Source organism: Aquila chrysaetos, chromosome 2, assembly GCF_900496995.4.
Source record: "Aquila chrysaetos chrysaetos chromosome 2, bAquChr1.4, whole genome shotgun sequence".
Lineage (NCBI taxonomy): Eukaryota > Metazoa > Chordata > Aves > Accipitriformes > Accipitridae > Aquila > Aquila chrysaetos.
The window spans coordinates 44,513,288-44,537,094 of NC_044005.1; the positions used below are offsets into that span (position 1 = coordinate 44,513,288).

Sequence of the window (23,807 nt, forward strand, 5' to 3'; positions counted from 1 at the left end):
TGGTTTAGCCTAATGGCCGCAGCAGCCTGAAGTTCAGTAGGGCTGGGGCTGCCAGGCGTGGTGGGAAACCAGGGTCTCGGAGGCAGTCACCATTGCTGGGACGTAGTTGCCGTGTGGGAGCCAATACCTAGGTTAGCCATGGTGCTGGGGGCTCACGAGTGCTCCCGAGGAGATAGGGACGAGTCCCAGGCCCCGTTCCCAGGCTCCCTACGCCATGGTCTTTATGGAGCAGCGCATCAGCCTGGTCAGGATTTGGCTGTGCTTGTGCGAGTGCCACGCAGAAGTGCCAAGGTGGAAGACCCCCACTGAGGACTGCTGCTTCCTGGCTTCTGCTAAACGGTTTCTCTGGGTATCGCCCCATCTGTGCGGTGTCCCGGACCTTTCCGAGGTTCCCGCTCGGTCTCCAGCTTCCCTGACCTTGTAGGCACAAAAGTCTCGTGTCCCAGTGCTGCCTGTGGGAGTCCTGTGGTTGGAGGTGTTAGGGGTAAGAGGCAGCGTGGCTGGTTAGTGGTCCGCAGAGGGGAGGCAGGTGGGGTTTGGAGAAGCCCAAAGTGCCATGGGTTGAACAGCAGAGGGCACGGTCGCTCTTCGGAGCTCTTCGGTGCTCTGCTGTGCAGCTCCAGCCCTTGGGGTTTGCTTCAGCTGGGTGTTGTGGCATGTCCCCTCTGCAGAGTCGCTGGCCTTGTCTCCTCGCTCCTGGTTTTGCTTTCTTTTCTTGTGCGAGGGAGGGTTTTGCAAAGCATCCGTGTGGAGCTTTTTTTGTCCTGCCGTGGGTGAAGCGGCCGGTGAGCTTAACTGGCTTAAACTTGTCAGCCGCTGCCGCCGGCTGGCTGATGCTCAGAAGCAAACCTCCAGCCAAGGCAGCTGTGAGCCAGCTCACCTCCGCACGGGCTTGCGTGTCACGGTAGCACTCGGAGCCACGCAATGGCACCCACCCAACTTCGCTTGGTTGCTCCCCCTGCTCCTGTGGTCTCTGAAGCGCCCGGTGTCACCCTGTGGGAATGGGAGCAGAGAAACTCGGGGAGCAGAGCGAGGCAGCCCTGCGCTACTGGTCTGCAGTGAAGCGTTAGCCCACGGTGGGAAGGGGAAAAGCGGTCTACTTGCTGCACCGGCGGCACCTCTTCCCCTGGGATCTTCTCTCTGAAGGATGGCGGGAGAAGAGAGCCCGTTAATGAGGTTGCAGAAGCTGGCAGACATGGGGATGTTAGGATGAGAGGAGAAAAGGAAGCACGTAAGAGCAGATATGCTAAGGGCGTTTAGAACAAAAAGGGTGGAGGAGAAAAAAAATCAACTCCTCCTGCCCTCCCATTTGTAGCAGAGGGACAAGCTGACATTTAGCAAAACCAAGAAGTGACAGATTTAACATCGCTAAATGTTAAATGTTAAAATGGAGTTACTTTAATTTTGACGTGAGGTGGGGGAGAAAAAGACTTGGTAGCTCGCTGTCACGAGGTGAAAAAGTGAAACCAAAGATTATACTTGATATCAGTAACAGGGTCACCGTTAAACCAACAAATGCCTTTCGGGTGGCAAGTTGGCATGTGCTTTGCTTAGTCACAAGGTCGTGATGAAGGCTTGAGACACAGAAAGAGGAGGTGTCTTTCCTGTCTTAGCCTCAGGCTTTGCGAGGGGGGGAGATCACAGAGGGACCACGTTTCTCAGGGATGCTTGAGCAGTCCCCCCGCCTTTGCAGACACCTGCAGGGGCTGCCGCTTGCGGTGTGGTTTCAGGTGCGTGCGACCAAGGTCTCGTCACTTGGAAAGCCTTGCTCGGGGCTGCGTGGGGCTGGGGAGCCCCTCGGCTCAGAGCAGCGGTTTCTGCTTGAACACAGCAGGCTGAAACCTGTGACGGCAGCGTGGGGAGCCGAAGGTCTCTCTCACCGCCCGTTCGCCTGTGTGCAAGGTGAGGGCTTAATAGGTCACGAGGGGAAGGAGGAGAACGGCGGCGGGAAGGTTTGCCCGGCTGGCTTGAGGAGACGGCTCTTCGGCTTGCTGCGCCCGCTGTCTCCAGGGAAAGGGACTTGGAGAACCAGTCACCTGGTCTCCTGCTGGTCTGCTTGACTTGGAAGAGATTTTGGGGCCAGCTAGAATCCACCCTGGGCATCCCCCCGGGCTGTTTCTGTTTGCAAATCCGGGTCCTGCCGGCTCAGGAGGGAGGTGGGACTGTGGCAGGGGTGAGGAGCAGCAGGTGGAGTCAAGTGGGGGTCTCTGCTGTGCCGAGGCTGTGGGGGACAGGGAGAGCAGGGTGGTCGCGGGGCAGTTGCGGGGAAGCTCCCTTGGCTGGGGAGGAACCGCACGTATCTCTTACCAGGCTTCTTTGCCCTGAATGGGCGGCTAGTTACAGCACGATTTTAATTTCCTCTTTGATGAAACATCCTGCCGGTCCCAGTAAGTGGGTCTTAATAGCGATGGACTGGGGACTGTTCCTAGGGTTTTCCACAGCCTCTCCTCCTCCGGTGGTCGCGGCTGGCACCGTGGCTGCCCCGGGGCTGCGAGGACCTGCTCTGCTGCTACTGGCCCTTTTCTGGCACTGGGGAGGGAAGTCTGAAGGACATGTACCCTCTGTAGGGAAAGGGGCAGAGCCCTCCATCCTTCAGCGACTGCCAGGTTTGAAGGAAGAGAGGGCTGAGCAGGGGTGAACATCTCCTTCTGCCTGCCCTGGGCATCTTCAGCTCCCCTTCCCAAGGGCCGGACGCAATCCCTGCAGCAGCTTTGGTAGCGGCGAGGTTTTTTCACATGTCCTCGCCCACCTCCGGCTCCCACCGCTTTGCAAAGGCTGCTCGCTCCTCCTGCCGTGACAGAGACGGTGGTGATGGCGGTAGCTCAGCCTTCGGGCCTGGCTCCCCTCTGGTTAATGGTTTCCTGTGAACCGCTTTCAAGATACCCATCGGGGAAGGCAGCTGGCCGCCTTTGCCACGCTGGCAGCAACGTCCCCTCGTGTTTTGTTATGATCGTTTTACTGTAGTCTCTCTGCAGGCCCCAAGGAGCGCTGGGCAGGGTCCAAACGCACGCACGCACGCTCCTACGCGCAGAGAAGAGCTCCCTGTCTAATTTTAGCCGTGACATGTAGGCAAGGGGAAGGGGCAGGCAGGAGGAGGCAGGGTGTGAAAGGACAACAAGGTCCCAGCTGCGGCCATCCATGTGACTCACTGCGGCCGCATGGATGGGAGAATGACCAAAATAACAATAGCTCGTGACTCACGCCTCGCAGGCATCGTGGAGCGAGAGCTGGCCTTCGGTGTGATTCCCCCCCCCCCCCGCCCCTCTCTACAAAAGCCAAAGCGGAGATGGGTTTTGTAGCCCCACTAAAGGGAGTTTGGCCAGGAGCGGGTCCCTGGGGACAGCTGGGGGACCCGGATAGCGGCGAAGTGTGACGGGGAAGTCCCCAGCCCGGCTGCGAGAGATCCCATGGGGGGGGTTTGCAGCAGCAAGGGGAGGTAAAAAGCTCCTGAGACGTCCGTGGAGCCCGCCCGGAGCAGACACTGTCCGTAACTCAGGACCAAGTTACCTCCTGTGCATCACGAAATGAACGCGGGCTCTCCAAGGCAGGTGCTTTCGGCTCTCATCAGCCGTGCAAACCCCTTTATCGAGGTCCCAAGGAGGTGGGAGAGAATCGCCTCTTCGGCGGGTTCCTCCCCTTATCCTCCTCTTGCCGCTCCGAGGGAAGCGGTGGCATCCCCTAGCTGCGGTCGGGTACTCAGAGGGCAGTTGGGCGCCGGAGGGGGACCCCTCTATTTTTTTTTTTTTTTTTTTTTTTTGGGGGACCCCTCTTAGTGCCTGCGCCTCTGGCTGGGGACAAGCCGGCCTCGGGGCTGCTCGGAGAGGAAGTGCAGTTGGTTATTTTAACGAGCGCTGTCAGGGTTTGCAGCGCAGGGAGGAGGCGGAGGGAGAAGCTGAGCGGTTCGCTCTCCAAACTAGGACTTGGTTGGGGAGGGCTGGCTTGCCGCTGCTCCCGAGCGGCCACCGCCAACCCGCTCGGCACCTTGCAGGGACCCCCGCGCCGCTCCGGATCAGGTCACGGGGGCTTTTCCCCACGCTCTCTCCTTCTCTTTTCCTCGTCTTCCTCTTCATCCCCCACGTTTTGCTGCTTTTGTTTGTGCCGGGTGGGGGATGGGAGGAGGCTGGGGGAACCAGCCCTTGGTTCGTGGGTATGGTCTGAGCAGGTACCGCGTCCCATCCCGCTGGGGAAAGGCGGTGGGAAGCAGACCCCGGAGTCATCCCGGAGACCCTCAGCCTTGCTCCTGCTGAGCTGCGTTTGCTCCTGGAGGCTGGAGCGAGCCCGAAGGGCTACGAGAGCTGTCCCCGGGGCTGAGGCGGGGGCTCTGTGAAACGCAGCCGCTGTGGCACTCGGTGGCACCTGGCTGTTGTTTCCCCTTTGGAAGGAGGGCAGGGTTTTTCCCTGCCAGAGGTGCGTTTCCAGCCACCCAGTCTGCTGCCTGTTACGGCACTGGCTGCATCCTACCAGCCTGTGTGGCACGGGGATGGCAGCGGGGAAACCTGCAGGTGGCAGAGGACAGTGGCGTGGGGAGCCAGCCTGTGCCACGCTGGGACCCCCGGACACCGGCCGCTTTGCCCTGGGATAGTTTAGGGAAGCAGGACGGACTTGTGGGCTCCTGGCATCGCCCCTGGTGCCGGTGAGGCACCCTGCTTCTGCTGGGAGCAGTGGGATGCCCTTCCTGACGTCTGCCGTGGACTGGAGGGAGGCACGCGGCTCCCATCTTTCTGTTATCAGTGCCTGTAGCTGAGCGCCCGAGGCGCTCTCTGCTTTGCTCTGGGAGGTCTAAAGATTTCCGAGCCTTGGGAATCGCTGCCTGTGCTCTGCATCTGCCACGCCGCAGCTTTATCTTTACATCGGGTTTATCGCCTCCTCCCTGGGGCTGCTGCTCTGGGCAGATGCTGCATGTTGCCCTGCCCAGGGCAACACCGTGCCGAAATGTCTTCCCCACGAACAGGAGGAGAACTTCAGGGCTGCTCAGGGAGTTCGGATCAGACAGCTGGGCTGTGGGACCGGCATCCCTTTAAATAGCACGTCCCTCGTGTCCCTCCTCTACCGGAGGCACAGAGCTGCGTGTACTGAAGGAGGGGACCAGCCCTGGGGAGGAAGAATCTGCTAAAGAAACCACGGGCTGGGCACCCAAACTGCCGGGGCGCCCTGCCGAACCCCCCGCCGCTTTGCTTCATGCATGCCGCTCTGCAAATGGAGCTCAGACTGAGAGAGGAAACTCTCAAAGTCCTTCCCAGCCTGCATCGATGGTCCTGCTGATGGGACCAAAATAGAAACTGCATGGCCGGCCTCTCCCCCGACCCCTGCTCTGCCTCAGCCCCGGCGCGCTGATAGTGGTGGCTCACCCTCTGCGTTTCATCCCCGCTGCTCGAGGCCGTCAGTCTTGCTGTTTGGCTCCCCAGCCAAACGCAGCGACAGATTGTTTAAATCAGTGTTGTTGGGTTTCTTGATAACCAGGAGGCAGATTATTTACTGTAGTGGCAAATAAACTTCATAATGTTATGATGGTGGAAAGTTGTCAAGGGATAAAAATGCCCAGAGTCAGCCCAGGAGCCTCCAAGGAGACGGCTTTGGTTTAAATTAAGACAAAACACTGTCTTCCATGGATTTTGGGAAGGAAATCACATTGTTGTAATGGGAACATTACTCTGAGCCTTAGGGCTGGCAAACTCTTGACTTTATGAAGCATAAGTGGAGGGTCTGAGCTAGCCTGGCAGATGTACCTTAAAGCACATTTCAGGTTTGCCCTGAGAAGGCTGCGAAGGGGAGGTTGGCACCAGGGTGTCATGCAGAATTTGGGGAGAGGCGGGATGGAGCTGCCACCAGAATGATTGTGGGGGTTATGCTAGGAACTGTAAAAAAAGTCTCTTCTGCTCCCAGCCCCTGCTCTTCCCAGCAAACCGAAGTTGAGAGCATTTTCTTGTGAAGGGCCAGGCAGGAGGGCGGGTGGCTGATCCCTTTTGGCTTGCCTTGATCGAGGCAGGGCCAGGCAGCGAGCACCGTGCTCAGGTTGCTGCATGGCCTTCGGCAGCTCCTTGCCCAGCTTTGCCCCTTGGAGAAGCTTCCCATGACGAGCTGCAAAGCTGTGGTGTTTCATTTCTTTGCCATGCCTACAACCCCCCTGCAAGGCAGCTGCTGGTCCCTGGCACTGCATCCGTCCCCCTGTCTTGCTCATTCAAAGGAGGCGGCTTAGAGGCTGCGTCTCCTCTGTGTGGTGTCCCCAGCTCCCGATGGAGTGTGAATACCCAGAAAATGGTGTGGGGTTAAAGTTAGTGGCTGCGTCTCATCCCTGGTGTGGTCTGCACGGTGATCCGCCCAGGGCACCAAGCAGTCAGAAGTGATGCTGAAGTGGTGATGTTGAGCTGTTGCTGCCAGCTGGAGTGTGCCGTGAAATTCCTGTCCCCTGAAAAAAAGCCCTTGGGCGAGTTTTACTTCTGGCCGTCTTGTGCGGGTATCCCGTTACCGTTTTGTGTCCGGGGTGTGTCAAGGTATTCGCATCGGGTCCAGAGCAGTGGCACTGCTGCGACGCTGTGGAGCAGAGGTGTGTATGTGTGGGAGCAGGAGGCTGTGAGTTTGTGCTTTTGCTCGGCCACGTGCAAGATGGGTACGAAGAGGCCAAACTGGTGTAGCTGCCCGTCCCTCGTGAAGCAGTGCAGTCCTGAGGCCTCCAGGTTGGTCAACCAAAGTGCCCAGTAGCACTGACGGGCTTCTGAGCAAGTTAGCAAAGCCCTTAGATGTTGCCAGGGGTGCCTTGCTCTCGCTGTCCGTGCCCAGTAGCCCTGGCAGGGGCCTCTCTGCAGCTCCCCGCAGAGAAGGGCGCTGGGGCTGCATGTGCAGAGACCTCAGAGCTGGGAGGAGGTCCTCTGCAGCTGCATGCGTGTGACCACGAGCTGGTTTCTAAGCCCTTGCCTTGCTTTCTCACTAGGAGGGAGGTCTGAAGTCCTCTGGATCAACCCCAGGGCTCGCTGAGAGATAGGTGGGGACCTGTTCCCCTCTGAGTGCCCTGCAAGGACCAGAAACTGCCTTCTGCAGCCTGGAGGGGTGGCCTTAAGTTTGCAGCAGTAGTCTTCTCCTTTGCAGTATGAGGGTGACGGTACAATTGAGGATGTCTTTGTCCACGGTTTGCCCTGGGAATGCCATGCTCTTGCAGTTTGGGAGCATGGGAGCAAGGTGCTGTGGCCCATGTAGGCAGTGGCACTTGTTGCAGTAGGTCAAATGAATGAATCCTAAAATAGAAGGTGAGCGCAGCCCATAGCTCACCCCTCGCGATGCTTTGGTTTGGATGGAGCCTCCCCACCCCTGTGCTGGGGGGAGCCGCATCTCCTTGCTCATGCTGGACCCAGCACAGGGGAGCTCCTGACTCTGTTTTATTCACGTGATGTAGGAGAGATTACAGCTGGAATGGAAATTTTGGGTAGAAACAAACCGCGCCATTTGGGAACTTGCTGATCGTTGCTCACCTCGCTGCAGCCAAAGCCCTGAGGGCTGCAACGCATCTTGACCAGCGTGCTCCCTTCCCCGTCTGGCACAGGGGCACTTTCCTCAGCAGACCTCATCTCTGCAGGTTGCTCTTCGTGGTACATCGGAGAGGGCTGGCCAGAGAGCCCATGGGAGAGGAGAGGTCGGTGACTGATGCCTGGGAACAGGACGGGGGAGCGGGGCCGGGATCTCAGCAGGGGTGGTGTGGGGACAGCAACGTACATGGGAAGATTGAGTATCAGAGCACTGAAAGGAGCGGGGAGTGCGAGCTTGTGATGGAAACCGAGGCTGAAGGCAAGCGGTGGTATGTCAGAGGGGTGGGGATGAGCAGCAGCTCCCTGGATGGGCTCCCAGGCTCTTGTCCCTCCATCCCTCTAGTGTCCTGGCAGGGAGGAGACAGAGAGGCAGAAGCCCAGGAGATCTTGGTGTCACGCAGGGGTGGCTATTAATAACACTTACACTTTCCCTGTGGTTGAGCTGCGCAAGTCAAGTGTCCTTGCCAGGGAAAGACAGCTTGTAAACTGAAACGGGCTCCTGCTTGCGTGCTGCCAGCTCCGGTGCCGCAGCAGCTCCCCAGCACCCGCAGCAAGCTGGGATGCAGGGACGCAGCCAGCCACCGTCAGGACGGGCGCTCGTCACGGAGCAGGGCAAAACTCTCCGACTCGTTTCCCTTGCTGTAGCCCCGTGGTTGGAAAAAATGCTTTCCAGACAGCTAGCTGGAGGTTTGCTGAAAGGTTGGGAGGAGCTGATTGTGTTTTTCAAGTCTGAACTTCTCTAGGGCTCAAGGCTTGTGCATTGTGCTGCTGGCACTATCCTGCAGTAGGGTCCTATTGCCACCCTTGGTGCCAGGAGGGAGGTGCCAGATTTGGCACTGTAGGAAGGTAACCTGGGATCTCTCTTGCTTCTGAGTGCTGGCAGGAATAGACCAGGCTGCTGGAGGGACAGAAGGAATAATAACATAGAGGAAGGGCCAAGCAGGCATATGGCACAGCGTCCTGCTACATGTCTAAGGGCACAGAGGGCCTGTTCAGTATGGTACGTGGGAGTTTGCTTGAGGCTAGTGAAGCAAAGCAGAATAATGGAGCTGAATATCAAGAAGCTCCTCCTGACCTGGGCAGAGCCTATGCCTTGAGGGACACTGCGTGTTTAGCCCTAGGATTCAGTCTGTCTGGTTTTGGAGCCACCACCACTGCAGGAGGGATGGCTGCTGGCTGTCCAGAGAGCAGGATCTCCTTATCAGCCGATCCACAAGCTCTGCGTCCGCTGAAGTTACAAGATGCAAGTTTTTCCTCTTCGATCCCTGCTTGACTTTCCAAGGGCATTTAGATCCTGCCACCAAGGTTAGCTCTGTCCTCAGAGTAAGAGGTTGCAGCTTGCTCTGAGCGCCCAAGGAGCTTCCTCCAGCAGCCCCCTCTTCCCCCAGCTCTCGAGGACCGCACTGCTGGCTGCCTACGCTCTGGGACATGTTCCTGCTTCAGCAGCATCTCTGCCCACCAAAGCCAGGCGGGGAGCATAGGAGGCTGAGGAGCTCTGAGGGGTCTGGTTAGAAAAAAAACACACTTCCCAAGAGCTCTGATTGCAGATCGTGAGCAGACCAGAGCTGCTGTCTCCTTCTTCGTTCACAGAAGGAGATTGAAATGATAGTGCATAGCTGCTCGTAAGTAGAGTTGATATCCTAGTGCGTGCAGCAATACTTCCTTTCCCTCCCACCCTGCAAATGCCAGGCTGCCTCCATCCAGCCTCCTTACCTAACTATGCCGAGCGATGCAGCCTGCAGAGCAGCCGCAGGTGCCGGCTTTTCTCTAACAGTGGAGGTCCCAGAGATGTGCTGGTGTTAGGCCGGGGGCTTCCAGGGCTTAGCTCCTGTCAGACTGCTCTGCCTGGTGCGTGGTTCCCCGCCTGCTCTGCAGGCAGCTCTGCTGATGCACATCAACCCTGGGCACCCCCGGCAGTCTGTCCGTCTGCTCCGCCGGCGGTAGCTTTCAGCACCTGCGATATACCAGTTGGAGCTCAGATTGGAACGAAGTTGCGAGAGATGGGGATATCTTCACCCATCATATCTGTGCTGCCACGTGCTGCTGTTGTGGGCTGTCAGATGGTTGCCTGGTAATAACCTTCACCACTGGTGGCTGGAGCGTGAGTCCGTGTGCCACTTGCAGACAGCCCTGAAGATAAAAAGGGCCGTAATCAGCTAGTACCCAAACATAAATGTCAGGCCAAGGTTATTCTAGCAGATTTCCTCATGAGACTGTGGTGCAAAAAGGAAGGAAGCTGTGTTGAGAGATCTTCCTGCCCATAGCAGCAGCTCAGCAAGTGGTACAGCAGCTTCGTGCTAGTGGAGTATCTGGGGCAGCAGGGAGCATCTGTTAAGCTCATTTGGGATGTAGTTGGACAGTAAGTCTGCCCCAGCAGCTAAAGCCGGCCAAAAAGGGTCTGCTGCAGCGTGCCACACCCAGGCGGTGTTCTCTCTTGGTTTTTTTAACACGTTTTATTTGTTCAGACAATTTTTAACACCTATTGGTGATGATGCAATTTACCGCGCATCATCCTTTCGACGATGGGGAGTAGGGACAGGAATGGAGCACTGCAGTGTCGTGGACAGGCTGGAAGCAGGGTGATCAGGAAAACGTGCTTTTGCCCTCTGCAAAGCTGCATGGGCCTCGGTGGTGTGATAGTTAACCTGCTGGTGACCAAGTACCTGCATTGCTTGCTGTGGACTTGAGAAATCCCTCCGAGAAGGTGACACTTTGTTTTGCTTTCAGTTCAGCCAGGCTTTAGCTGCCCTGATGCTGCTCGCTGGAGGGCATTGCTGTTCTTCCTTCCCTCCTTGTGCTATGTTACTGAATACAGGCATGGCAGTGAGACCGTAGAAACTAAAGAGCTCCCTTCTTTGCCTGCCAGGCTGGAGGAGACCCAACCTTCTCCAAAGATACAAACTCAGCTTTGTACTCATCTAAAAGAAATAGAGGTACAGCCCAACGGGTTGCTTGTGCTACAAGCACTAAGCAAAAGCTCCAGTTTGTGGTCCAGAAAATAACACGTATGTCCCATCTTACCTGCGTTTGCCAAACAAAAAGGGAAGCTTCTAACAAATTTGCCCGTTTGTGTGGACCTTGGGGCAGTGGAGGTTTGAGCCAGGGTGTTCTCCTGAAGGTCCTCTGGTATTGCTGACCTGCAAGCGAGTGCATAAAAGAGCATGAGAAGGGAGGAAAGTAGAAACAAGTGGAGCAGATGCCAGTCTTAGTGCAGTGGTGAGCGGCATGCCCGTACCCTCATGATGGGTAGAGGAGCTGCCTTCTACAGCATGGAAATTGTTGAGAGTGATGGTGGTGGCTTGTGTGTGCCTGCAGGCTGCCATGATCCAGAGTCCCCTGCCTTGGGAGCAATTGAAGAGCCAGAAGTTTGCTTCTACCAAACTGTGGGTCTTGGTGGTTTTTTTCAGTTGCCCTCGAATAAGTCCTCTCTATGTAGCAGCTGAAGAGAGGCAGTGGCTGGAGAGTGGGAAGCAAAGCACTAGCTCTGGAGGAGAGGAGCGCTGGAGCTAGACAGATTCAGCCCCTTCCACTCCAGCCTTCGCATGCCGAGCCGCCAGTGCTGAAACTGCTGCAGCACCTTCCACCTGTGGCCTGGGGCTTTCCACAGGCTGCGGCAGTGTCCAGGCAGCCTGTCAAGCTTTGAGGGCTGGGCAGCGAAAGCTTGAGAGCCCCGGTAAAGCTCTTTCCACCAGGAGAGGGAAGTTTTGCGCAGGACAGAGGGGATGATTTTCCTAGCTCTCCTCTGCACTATTCCGGCTCTCCCAGCCTCCAGCTCTCCCAGCCAGCTTCTACCAAATCTCCCTGCCCTGCTCTTACTTGCCCGGTTGGTTTTCTTGTTAGGATTTGCAACAGCTTAGTTTCAATTTGCTGCAAATTGGTGGGGCTGGTGCTTAGCCAGAGTGGTTCCCATGGGGAAACCAGGTGGACCAGCACCAGGAGAGCGGTGGGGATAGTCACCGGGGCTGAGCGGCACCTCGGGATGCAGGGGCTCTGCCGATCCCACAGCGGTGAGCAGGGGATGCAGAGGGTCCTGGCCAGGCGGTGACACCCGCCCTGCCATCGCAGCGCCCTGGGCTGAGCCATGAAACTCAGGGAACTGGGGAGCTGTGGGCAGCGGGAGCCCCAGCGGTGCGTCTACCTAGCAAGTGGGTCCCAGCCCTGGGTGGCATCGCCACGTTCCCCCCCACCTTCCCTGCTCCTACCCTCTGTCCCCCGCCATCCCCCTGCCCTGCCCCTTCGCAGCCCAGCCCCGGGGGACTCATGGGGGGACCCTATTTAACTCCTGGTCTCTGTGTTAACAGCCACCATCGGGGTGCGATGGAAACCTTTTTTAGGCGGCACTTCGGGAGGAAGGGGCCGCGGCGTGCCAGCGCGGTGGCCGTGCCCACGGGCAAGGCCAGGCGACGCTCCCAGGCAGGGCTGCCCTCCGCCTTGCTGGCCCAGCGCCGGCGCGGCTCGGGCTCCCCGCTGCCATCCTTCTCCTGCCTGGGTCTGCCCCAGCGCCCCGGCCCCCGTCGCCGCTCCAGCACCACGCCACCCTGCCTCAGCCCCAGGTTCGCCGTGCAGACGAAACGCGGGGGCCGGGCACGAGCCATCGACGCCCAGCTGGTGGGTCCCTCCATCCTCTTGGCCAGCCTCATCCCCACCGGAGAGGAAGAGGAGGAGGAGGACGGGGCACCCCGCACCGACGGCTCCGGATCCGAGTCTCCGGAGGATGGCGTCGGCGTGGCGGCGGGAGTCGAGCGCGGCCGGCGTGAGCGGTGGGCCGAGGAGAGGTGGCTGGCCATGCTACCCCGGCTGCAGCCGCTCCAGGCTGGGCTGCTGTCGCGGGGTCCCCGCTGCCTGCGGCGTGCCTCTTCCCACCGCCTGCCCACCGAGTTCATGTACGGCCGGGCCGCCTACGGCTTGCCGGGTCGCTACCGTCGCCTCAGCCAGCGACGCCGCTCCAGCGATACCCTCCGGCCGGGGCTGCTCCCCTCCAGCCGCCTGCGGCTGCTGGCCCAGCACTGCGCAGGGGCGGCCGGAGCCGGCTGCTCCTCTGTCACCCTCCCCGAGTGCTTGGGACCGGAGCCTGCCCGCCACGCCGCCCCGGATGGCTGGAGCCCCCGGCTGCTGTATGTATGGCGGTGGCGTGCAAGCGGGCGATGCCTCGGGGAAGGGAGGCTGGGTGCAGACCCAGGCTCGGGAGGGAAGGGGCTCGGCGCCGTCGGCCGTGGCTGCCGTCGGTGTCTTGCAGCGCCGCTCGTGTCTCTTGAGCATCTCCCGCTCGGGCCGGCACGGCCTCTGATGCTCTCAGCGCGGCCCCTGGGGCTTGCGGGCATCCCCTCCTGCCAGCCCGGGGCTGGAGGGAGGCGGCAGGTCTGGTTGTGGGCTGGAGATGCACACTTTATCCAGCTGGCTGGTTCTGCTGCTCCTTTCCTCCACCCTAGCACATCTGGGAGAAGCTCGCTAGCCCCAAACAAACACCTGCTTTTTTTCCAACCGGTTGTGCTGGTCCCCGAAAACACCCCAGCTTCTGAGGTGCCTTGGTATGGGAAAGCTGCGGGGAGTCTGTGGGGCAAGGGCTCTGGGTTGTCCCTGCAAAGGCAGCCCCACCACCACAGCTCGGCGGAGCGTCCCCGGCTGTTTTGCAATGGACCTGTCACCCCCGAGGTCTTTGACCCAGCAGGCTGTGCCTTTTGCTGGGTGCAGGGTGTCTTTAGCTGAGCCGTCAGCTCAGTGCCCGGCACCTCTTCATCCCATGGGGCTGCCTCACAGGAGTGGCCTCCTCAGCCAGCGGTGCTGGAGATTCACCTCGTTTCCAGCCACTTGGTCCTGAGGATGCTCTTCTGCTCCAGCCTCACCGTCCATCCTAGAAGCAGGTTGTGCTTTGCACATATTCCTCCTCCCCTGATCTAATAGCCAGCCCTCTTGTGTCTTCCAGGAAAGCTATTGCCAAGTCCAGCCTCCAGCACATGGTAGCCCAGCCAAACCCTGCGCTAGCCCTGAGGAGCGACTCCGAGAGACAGATACGCAGCACTGTGGACTGGAGCGTAAGTTGTAGCACGCTTTGCTGGGCGTTGCGTGGAATCGGCTCTCGGCCAAGAAGCAGCAGGCTCTTCCCGGGCTGAGGCTTCCCAGGTGACTTCAGCTTTGACACATTTATGGCATCCGCCGTTGCTACCAGCTGGTGCCAGCGTCTGTGCTGCTGGCAGCACCCCTTGATGCTGCAAGGAGAGGCTGTGCAGGCACAGGTGGTTCCTGGGAGGATGGCATAGCTATTCCACTGCCAGCTCTTCTGCTCCTGGCAGCCGAGGTCTTCTGGTGGCTGGGGCCAAGCAACAGGAGTAAGCCCCTGCTCCTTCACAGGCAGAGCCTGGCAGGTATTAAGCTGCGCCCTGAGGTCGTAGAACAGAAGCTGTTTCAGGAGAGTCCCCTGCTCTGAATTTGCCCCGATGCCTCCTCTCAGGGGGTGGTGGGAGCAGCTTCCCTGCGCAGGACGCTGCAACTGGGCTGTAGGTCTTCGAGGTGGTTTCCTGGGGCCCTCTCATTTCCAACAGGTGGGCCATGGCAGCAGCTTCATGAGGTTTCCTCCATCCAGATGTTGGCCCTGGTTGTTCTGTGCATCTTGTCTCCTGGCCTACACTTAGCTTCAACCTCTCGCCCCCCCAGCATTGTCCAGTATCTTGTCCCTCGCACAAAGCATTTTAGGGGCTCAGATGCCCATCTGGGGGTGCTCTCAGAGAAACGTGTTGTCTTGTGCCTTTCAGGAGACTGCGGTCTATGGGGAGCACATCTGGTTTGAGACCAATGTCTCTGGGGACTTCTGCTATGTTGGGGAGCAGAACTGTATGGCAAAGCTGCTGGTGAGTCACCTGGGGTCACCCGTCTCCCCGGCAAGGGCTGCAGGTGCGGGCTGCGCTGCCACCCGTCCGGGAGACCGCGACGGTCGCGCTGCTGCTGCTGGGGGACCTGCGGGGGTCTGGGGGGCTGCCAAGGTGGGGACTGTGTCCCTCCTATCTCTGAATGCTGGAGGGCTGCGTCCCCAGTTTCTGCCAGCGCTGGTGCTCGGTTTGCGGTGGAAACCTCACACAGAGCTGCCGCTTGCCCGGAGGCGGTATGATGATATTCCAGGGAGAGGCTGTTGGGATCCCACACCCTTAGAGGGACAATCTGAATCCAAGACCTTTCAATAGAGGAGAAAAGTGAGCGCTGGAGACCCAGGCCTGCTGCCTCCTGACCCTGCGGGCAGCACTGATGTTACGGGGTTGCTGCAGTCCTCCTTCCCAGCTTGCAGGCTCAGTCCTGCTTGTGGTGCAGGACACGGAGCACTGATGCCATCCCATGCCTGCACAAGGGGCTTATGGTGGGAGCCCTGCAGGTGCCTCCCAGACCAGCTTCCATGGTGCTCCCAGGCAGTGTCAGAAGAGGCCAAGGACTGCTGGACAGGACAGCGGGAGAGCACCTCCCTGCTCTGTCCCAGACTTGAGAGCATCTGCTCTACGCACTTGCTTAGATCCCTTCACTTGCAAGGAGTCTTGGTTCTGTCTAACTTTGCTGCACCCTGATATATATGAAGGGGGTGTGATGGGAGGCTGAGCTTGCCGGCCTCTGAACACTGCTATTCAGATGCATGTTTTTCCTCCCCTTTTCTCATCCTCCAGCAAAAACCTCTCTCCAGGCGTAAGTGTGCCGCCTGCAAGATCGTAGTGCATACACCCTGCATCGAACAGCTGGAGAAAGTGAGTAGAGCCTGTTAAGCCCTCTCTGCGGCTTGCAAAGCTGTAACAGCCTTTTCCTGGGCAGCCCTTCCTCTTGGGTAGTGAAACACAAGAAGATTGGGGAACTGCAATGTGTCATTGCAAAGAGGGGTCTTCTGAGGAGACAATACCAAAAGGAGCCTCTAGTGACATGATTGGGGCCCCAGGCCTCATGTTCTTCAGTAACAGAGATATGTGAGGGGTTTTGCAGCAAGCACTGGACATCTCCAGAGGCTCTAGGCCTACTGTAGTAAAGTAAGCTCTGGTAGGTTTCCTTTGGGTATGATGGTTTTACTGATTCCTCTCACATGTGTTCAATCTACAGATAAATTTCCGCTGCAAACCTTCCTTCAGGGAGTCAGGATCCCGGAACGTACGAGAGGTGAGAGATGTGCCCTGGATGCTGCCCACATCTGCCCCCTCCCTTTCCAGTTTGGTGGCAAAGATGTCAGATGCTGCCAGCGCATTGCTCATCAGAGCACAGGAATCATGCTGCCTCCTGGCTCCGAGGGGGTGGCACAGTAAAAGGGATGTTTCTTTGCAAGGCAGCAGCACAGGCTGGGTGTGAGGAGTGAGGATCGAGGAGCTCACAGGCAGCAAATGCAGAGCATCTGGTGGTTTGCATGTTCTAAAGCTCCTGCATCCGTATGGGGGGAACATGTGAACAGTGTTTTCTGGGAGAGGTTTTCTTCCCCTTGTACTCGTCCCCAGGCACATAGAGGAGGCTGTGGCAAACAGCAGGTCCCCAAGTCTCCTACAGTTTGGAAGGAAGCAGTACGGGCTCACTTCTGGCTTTATCACTCAGCCCTGACCTGGGTGCCACAGGTACTCCAGGTAGCGGTAGAAGATGCCCGCAGTGGTGCTGTTGGACCCCTCTAGCCCATGTTTTCATGTACTGGGCATAAGCAGTGGCCTGGCACCTGTCTGCTGAGCTGAGCTGGTGGAAGCACCCGTCAGCCTTCATGCTTCACCCTCCAGCCTGTGGAGTCTGTGTAGCCCATGCAGTACTCTGGAGTGGGTGTGGATGGCTCAGTCATGGGCCATTTTGGTAACACAGCTGCTGCCCCCACACCGTGTTTGTGCTGGCACAGCAGACGCAGTAGGGGAAAGGTACTCAAACACAGGGCTGCCTGCTCAGAAATGTCAGTGTGACCTGGTAAGGTGAAGTTTTCAGCATCACTTTAAACCTTTCTTTCTTCCTTTGCTTCTCCTGCCGTGCCTCCTTCCCGTATCACTCTTAGCCCAGCTCCCTTACTTGTCCTTCACTTGCTTTTTGGGCTCTGCTGACAACTCTTTGCCTCTGCTCAGTCTTCTGTCTCTATTTTCCTCCTCTCCAACCTCTACAAATTTTCTCTCCCTCCCCTTTCCTGGTGTTCCTCCTTTTTCTCACAAACCCTGCTTCTCCATCCTGCCTTTCTAATACTCCTCAGTTCCTTGAAGGGCTCTTCCCTCCTGTTTCCCTAGAAAGGTGCTCTTCTGGCCTTTGTGCTGCCAGGGATCCCCTTCAGGGACAGCCCTTTCCTTAGATGTGCCTGCTGGGACCCAGAGCTGAGATCAGGGCATAGCCCCACTTGTGCTCCTACTGGATTAGTGTCTGCTAAAGCCAACAGGACATCCTCTCCCGTATGCTGCACTCGGAGCAGGCGATAGCGGAGCTGACCCAGATCTCCTGCTGGTTTCTGCCTCTATCATCATCATGATCCCAAAAGCTGTCAAGAGCAGGGTCTTGGGCCTTACCATGCTGGGCTGTGAACTTGCACTCCCTCTTCTCTCTTTGCTGCCCTCCTTGCGATGCCTCTCCCAATCCAGGGCTGGAAGAGGAGGGTGGGATTTAGGAAATGCAGTACTTCATTACAAAACTTCTGACCCCCTCACAATCGCTCCTGCAAGTCCCAGCCCTCACCCACCGTGAGCCTGCAGACAGGGAGAAGGTGCCTGCGAGCAGCCTTGCTCCCTTCCCCGCGGGCAGGGGCTGAGGCAGGCTAGCAGGACTTCAAGAGCAGGGTGAAGTGGGTGCTGGGGGGCTTTGGGGCTGCTGCTCTCCTCGAGGAACGTGGAGCTAGGCAAGTTCGCTGCTTAGCTGCGACCACTTCCATCTCATCTTCTTGCTGTGGGCACAGACTTTGTCTCCCTGGGGATTTTCACACCTGCCACCAGCACGTTTTTCACCTGGCACTGGGGGCATCTGGGCAGAGACGTTAGAGGATGGGGATGTGATTTATGGCCAAAGTAGCGCTCCACGCTACTCCTTGCCCACTTTCTGTTGGTTTTGCTTTGTGTGATTCTCATTCTTCAGTTTCCCTCCCCTCCTTCCTGTTTTTTCTGGTTTTAATTCCTTCTCTGAGCACCTTAATTTGGCCTCTTGCCCCCTGATTGTTTGGCTCTGCCTTCTCCCAGAGGGTTGGGGCTGGTGCATGTGAGCAGTGGGCTTGCTGCAAGAGCAGAGGTCCGGGCTGGCCTGGGTCCATTCCTCCTGCCTGTTCCTGCGTTCCCTCACACACTGGGCCCTTCATTTCCCCCTTTTTTTTTTTTCTTTTTTTCTTTTCCCTTTAGCCCATCGTTGTCCGGCATCACTGGGTACACCGGAGGCGGCAGGAAGGGAAATGTCGGCAGTGTGGCAAGGTGAGACGACATCTTGGGTTTTTTTCTCAGCCTGAAGGAAAGCTAAGGTCAAACCAGAGATGAGAACAAGGCTGAGGACCAGGGACATCCCACCATTCCTGTTTGGCAGCAGCAGCCTACAGCAAAACCAAGACGCATGTCCTGTTTTGTGCAGTGAAGCAGTACATAAGTGCTTCCCACATAGAGTTGTTCTTCCCCTGGGCCCAGGGATCAATCCTGGAGGGGACTGTCTTCTTGACATGCTTTCCTTGAGCAATAGGGACACCCCTGCAGAGCACAGTGGCCTCCCTGGTGCCGTAGTGGTGGTTGGGGCTATCTGACAGGGATCCAGAGGGCTCCAGCTGCAGGCACACTCTCTTTGTTAACATCTCTCTTAGTGGTGGGAAAGTCCTCTTGGATGGTAGAAAGCTGTGAGGGAACTCCCTAAGCCTCTTGTCTTTCCCTCCGCAGGGTTTCCAGCAGAAGTTTGCCTTCCACAGTAAAGAGATTGTAGCCATCAGCTGTTCCTGGTGCAAGCAAGCGGTGAGGAAAGCCCCCATTGAACGTCTTACCAGCCTGTTCTGCACCTAATGACCTCTGCTTTCTGCTGGGACTCCCCAGGCTGCTTCTCTGCAGCCTGCCCTTAACAGCTCCACTTACTGGGAGAGGCTGTACTGTGGTAGCTGCAAGTTCCTACAAGAAACTTTCTCCTCATTGCCTTCCCATCACAAAATTCCCGCATGGTTTCCTCCAGCGCTCCCTGCGCTGGCATGGGGGAGCTGGGAGGAGGAGAACGTGGCTGTCCCCGGCAAACTGAGCGGCTGAGTTTTCTCTCTGTCTTCTCCTTCCCCAGTATCACAGCAAAGTGTCATGTTTCATGTTGCAACACATTGAAGAGCCCTGCTCGCTGGGGGCTCATGCTGCTGTCGTCGTTCCTCCCACCTGGATTCTGCGGGTCCGACGGCCCCAGGTAAGTCACCTCAGCTCTTGTGGCTTTTTTATGACTCCTGCTTGCCCAGCAGCTCCTCACAGAGTTCTTGGGTTTGTTTCTTTTCTCTCCAGAATCCACTGAAATCTAGTAAGAAGAAGAAGAGGACATCGTTCAAGCGGAAATCCAGCAAAAAGGGAGCCGAGGTAAGAGATGAGGGGACGGGGGATGACCCTGTCTTGGAAGGGCGGAGGGACTGGGCAGTGAGGAGCAGGACTGGGAAACAAGGGGGCTTTGCTGGATCTGCACTGAGGTTAAGGAGGGTGAGGTGGAGGGAGGGTGCCTGCTGGCAGGGCAAATCCCAGCTATAAAGCTTACGGAGCGGCTGGGATGTTCTCTTCTTCCCACTCCTGACCTGCGTGATGTTAGGGCTCAGCTGGAGGTGGGAGTTTGCGTTTCCCCAGGTTTATTGAAGGACCTGCGGTGTCTCTTGCAGGAAGGGAGGTGGAAACCCTTTGTCATCAAGCCCATGCCAGCTCCTCTCATGAAGCCCTTGCTGGTGTTTGTGAACCCCAAGAGCGGTGGGAATCAGGTATGGCCTTGTCCTACATCTCCCTGGGAAGGCGGCTCTGTGAGGGCATTGCCATTTGGCTGCTGAGGTCTCATCACAGTTTTGGTGATATCTCAGCTGCAGAAGAGGCAAGGCAACCCCTGCAATGCCAGTTTGCTGCCCAGCAATTCCCACCTAGGCCAGGCTTTTGCCTGAGTCCCCCCAGAACGGTGTTGTCTTGGCCTGTCCCCTGGACCAGACGCCTTTTTCCGCTGTCCGTTGGGAACTCCCTTTTACCTAAAGTCTTTCTTCTCCTCTTAGGGAGCCAAGATCATCCAATCCTTCATGTGGTATCTCAACCCACGGCAAGTTTTCGACCTCAGCCAGGGTGGACCCAAGGAGGCGTGAGTACTGATGGGGGAAGCACCCATCTCTGCCCCAGAGAGTCCTCCCCAGAGCTCTTCCCATGGCTGGCAGAGTCCTGATGCTCCATAGCTCCCTTGTGCAGAGACCTCCAACGAGTTTATACTTTGAGAGGCCACCCTAAGATACCTCGTGGTCAGTCAGTGCTCCCTGCTGGAGGGCTGGTCTAACCTTAAGGCTAGTGGCGAAGAGACCAGCTGTGGGGTGAGGTTCCCAGGCCTAGTTCATTATGTTCAGTTAATGTCGCGTGAGTCTCGTCTGCTTGCTGCATTTTGGTTTATCTATCGTACGCGGACTGTGGACACCCCACTCCCTCCGCAAGAGCTGGTGAAGCCACAGTTACTGTCGCTTTGCCCGCTGCTGTGAACTGCTGTGGCGGCGGGGAGGGAGATACACACGTGGCTTTGTGAACACCGAGGGCTCCGCGAGGGCAGGGACCCCTGCAGCCCCTGCGTAACACCTTCGGTGCCTCTTCCCTCCCCTCCTCACCCTCCCTGTTCCCCGCAGGCTGGAGCTGTACCGCAAGGTCCACAACCTCCGGATCCTGGCGTGCGGGGGAGACGGCACGGTGAGTACCCCAGCCCCTTCGTGCCCGCAGTGCCTTTCATCCCAGTCCTTCCCAGTGCCGGCAGCAGCCTTCCTCACTGTAATCCAGAATGGGGCAAAATGTGCACACAGTGTCCGTGGTACGGCTGGTGGCACTTGATGCTGTGGGTCCCCTCGTGCACTGCTCCAGGGAGTGCTAGTCTGTGGCATGTCTGGATTTGTAGCCCTTTTGGGGGCCAGTGTCCTTACTGGGGTTACTGGTATGGAGCATTAGAGACTGTGAATAGCCTCGGTGGTGGCTAAGGGGACCCGGTCTCTTCCCTTCTCCCATCACCGGTGCTCCGGGTCACCTCCACCTGCCTGGCGGTCCCTGAAATAACCAACTGTTTCTTTGCGCTCTCTTGCTCGAGCAGGTGGGCTGGATACTCTCCATTCTGGACCAGTTACGCCTCAACCCACCTCCTCCTGTGGCCATCCTACCTCTGGGGACAGGGAACGACTTGGCCAGGACGCTGAACTGGGGTGGGGTAAGTGATGGGCACAAGAGTCTGCTGCTGACAGAGGGGGGCCGAGCGCTTTGACTCCAGTTCCAGACACATGGTTGGAGATTTGCATGGGCTGGGTGTTTTGACTTTCCCTAAATACAGACCAACAAATAAGAGCCATTTGGATGTTACTGTTCTTCTGACATTTGAATTATTCTGCATTATATTATAATCTATTAGGACATTAACAAAAGCAATCATTATTTCAAACTTTGGGAGATTTTTAGGAGGAAGATGTATTGTTTTAAATTTCAAGTCCCACTTTCTTCTGCATTCAAGTAGAATCGGTCTTCTCCACATCTTTCCCTCTGGGATGTCTTCCCATCCCTTCTGGGACGTCATGCCCACTGTCTCTGGGGCATCTCTGCAGGAGGCAGGTAGGAGACCCACTGTGTCCTGCTCTTCACCAGGGTTACACGGATGAGCCTCTGTCCAAGATCCTGTCTCATGTGGAAGATGGGAACATTGTGCAGCTCGATCGCTGGAACCTCCATGTGGAGCCAAACCCTGACGCGAACCCTGAGGAAAAGGATGAGGTGGCCGCTGACAAGGTGGGACACCTCCTCTCCGTGTTTCTTCCCTGCGCTGGGGGTCTGCATTCTCCTTTCTCCCACTGGCTCAGGCAGCCCCAGCACCTGGGGCTACAGCACTGGGTTGGTGTTTCCCTCTCATTGCTCCAATTCCCCTCCTCTCCTTGTGGCTCTGACCCACAGCACTCATGGCAAGGTCTGTAGAGATTAGAACTAAATGTCCACCAGAGGTTTTTAACCACAGCTTGCAACAGGTATAAGCCCAATCCCCTCTGAGACTGTTTCTTTAGCAGAAACATGGGTGGTTGCAGGTATCTCGGAGAGCAGAGTGTGTCCCCTTGGGCCACGTCCCTTACCCCTAGGAGCCAGGGTCCAATCAATCATCTCAGGCTGGTGATCTCTGTATTTTTCTGGGGGGAAGCAAATGGGCTCCCTCAGCCTCCTGAGCACCATACACGGCTCTGCGATAGCCTGACCTTGTCTTTGCCATGGCCACATGCTGGCAGCCTCATCCTTATTCCTCCTTTCCGTTTCAGCTCCCCTTGGATGTCTTTAATAACTACTTCAGCCTCGGCTTTGATGCACGGGTGACGCTGGAGTTCCACGAATCTCGAGGTATGGGGGGGTGGCAGGGCTGGGGCAGGGTCTGTGGTGAGGGGGTGCCCCAGAGGTGGGCCCATAAAATGTTCCTCGGGAAACTGAACAAGAGAATTGCCCCAGGGACAGGGCTGGAGGTGAAACCTGAGCGGGAAGAGGGGTGCCTGCATGGGAAGAGAGCTGGGGGCTGCCTCCTGGCCGAGGCTGGCTGGAGAGCTGTGTCTGGGGAGATCTGGCAAGTGAAGTATTTCCATGTGCAGGCCAATGACCTGGACTTTTTTCTCCTTTCCCTAGAGGCCAACCCAGAGAAGTTCAACAGCCGGTTTCGGAATAAAATGTTCTATGCTGGGGTGAGTGTGTGGAGGATATCTGGGCATGCCTTCATAGCAGCCTTAGCTTCAGCTGGAGCACAGGCATGGCCCTGCCTCCTGCCCGCACCCTAAACTCACTCATCCGAGTTACACGGGCCTTCACGTGCGCCCAAGCTGAACCCCTCCGAAGCTGGAGGGTTGCTGGAGAAAGGCTGCAGCCCTGGGAGTTGCAGCTCTTCTTTGGCTGCGAGCGCTGCTGGCGGTACAGCTTGCTCTCTGGCCTGCGGTACAGTTGCTGTCTTGATCTCCTGCCACTATTGTTCTTGTTCTCCGGCTCATGGACGGTCACCCAGGCAGGACCTCCCCGGAGCTGTGGGGAGGCAGGCTGTCCCCCCTGCAGAGGAACGGGAAGCCTTTCCATAGAGTCCCCACACTACTTTGGTCTGATTTTATACCTTCGGCCAGTTGCAGCTCCCTGGCTAATTATGCCACCCTCCCGTATGTCACCTCCAGAACTTTGTGTCTCAGTGTTGTCTTTGATCGTCCATCCCCTCATCCTCAATATACCTCCCTACCCAGGTGGCTGGGTGACTGGTATTTGGGCAGTACTAAAGGCCAAGTGCTGCTCTGTACCATCTCACATCTCTCCTGTTTGTGTCTCCCCTTCTCTCTCTACAGTTAAACCCAAAGGGGACCCCAGGGTCTGTGTAACAGAGGCCATACTGTCTCTCCTGCTATCTCTAGATGGGGTCACATCTCTAGATGGGGTCACATCAGCTCTGTTTTATGGTACTTCATTACAGCTTGAGACTGAATTTGTCTCTTGTGACTCGAGTCTCTCACTGGAGGAGACCCGCCTTGCCAGCTTGTCCGTAAACCCAGGACTGGGCTGTCAACAGAATACTAGGGCTTGTTACTGAAGGTGCTCCAAGGTTTTTTGTAGGCAAAATAGCAAGCAGAATGGAACAGATAGTTTTGGGAGGGGGAGAGGAAAGGACTTCTGCCCATGAACGGGGAGGGGATTTGCTGCTTTCAGCAGTTGAGGTCTGAAGGTTGGTGGCAGGCTTCCTGGCTGCCCATTTCGGTGAACGTCTGGGCACTAACACTGTCTCTTGCCTTGGCAGACGGCCTTCTCTGACTTCCTCACTGGGAGCTCCAAAGACTTGGCAAAGCACGTCAAGCTGGTTGTGAGTGTGCAGGGGTGCTCTGGGCCAGGGAGGGGGGCGAGCTGTGGAGGCGTGAGGAGCGGTCCCTTGGCACGCTGAGTGTCTCAGAGTTGGGGAGAGGATTTGTTCCTGGGAGCATCAGCTACCCCTGGCTTGGAGGACAATCCCTGTAGGGAGCAGAGCGGGGAGGCCATTTCTTCCTAAGTGGGTAGGGTGGACCAGACCACCCTTACAGCAGGCTGAACGCCCCTGTGTTGTCTCCAGTGCGATGGGACAGACTTAACCTCCAAGATCCAGGACCTGAAGCCCCAGTGCCTGGTCTTTCTGAACATCCCCAGGTGAGCAGCCCCAGGA

General features: G+C 57.4%; 1 protein-coding gene across 4 annotated transcripts in view; it reads left to right on the plus strand.

Moving 5' to 3' along the window:
- DGKZ (diacylglycerol kinase zeta) overlaps positions 1-23,807 on the plus strand; it is a 53,779-nt gene that overhangs the window by 16,575 nt on the left and 13,397 nt on the right. For 2 of the 4 annotated variants that reach the window (XM_029997376.2, XM_029997386.2), the window contains exons 1-18: positions 4,062-12,631; positions 13,441-13,549; positions 14,267-14,362; positions 15,161-15,238; positions 15,582-15,638; positions 17,810-17,878; positions 18,329-18,400; positions 18,711-18,827; positions 18,920-18,991; positions 19,282-19,377; positions 19,657-19,739; positions 20,266-20,326; positions 20,718-20,831; positions 21,260-21,400; positions 21,916-21,994; positions 22,271-22,326; positions 23,412-23,474; positions 23,718-23,791. In XM_029997376.2, coding sequence (XP_029853236.1) covers positions 11,778-12,631; positions 13,441-13,549; positions 14,267-14,362; positions 15,161-15,238; positions 15,582-15,638; positions 17,810-17,878; positions 18,329-18,400; positions 18,711-18,827; positions 18,920-18,991; positions 19,282-19,377; positions 19,657-19,739; positions 20,266-20,326; positions 20,718-20,831; positions 21,260-21,400; positions 21,916-21,994; positions 22,271-22,326; positions 23,412-23,474; positions 23,718-23,791 — 2,291 coding nt within the window. In that variant the 5' untranslated portion in view covers positions 4,062-11,777. Of the gene's footprint in view, positions 1-4,061; positions 12,632-13,440; positions 13,550-14,266; positions 14,363-15,160; positions 15,239-15,581; positions 15,639-17,809; positions 17,879-18,328; positions 18,401-18,710; positions 18,828-18,919; positions 18,992-19,281; positions 19,378-19,656; positions 19,740-20,265; positions 20,327-20,717; positions 20,832-21,259; positions 21,401-21,915; positions 21,995-22,270; positions 22,327-23,411; positions 23,475-23,717; positions 23,792-23,807 lie in introns of those variants that run through there. The other 2 variants (XM_029997395.2, XM_029997404.2) reach the window with 1 other exon arrangement.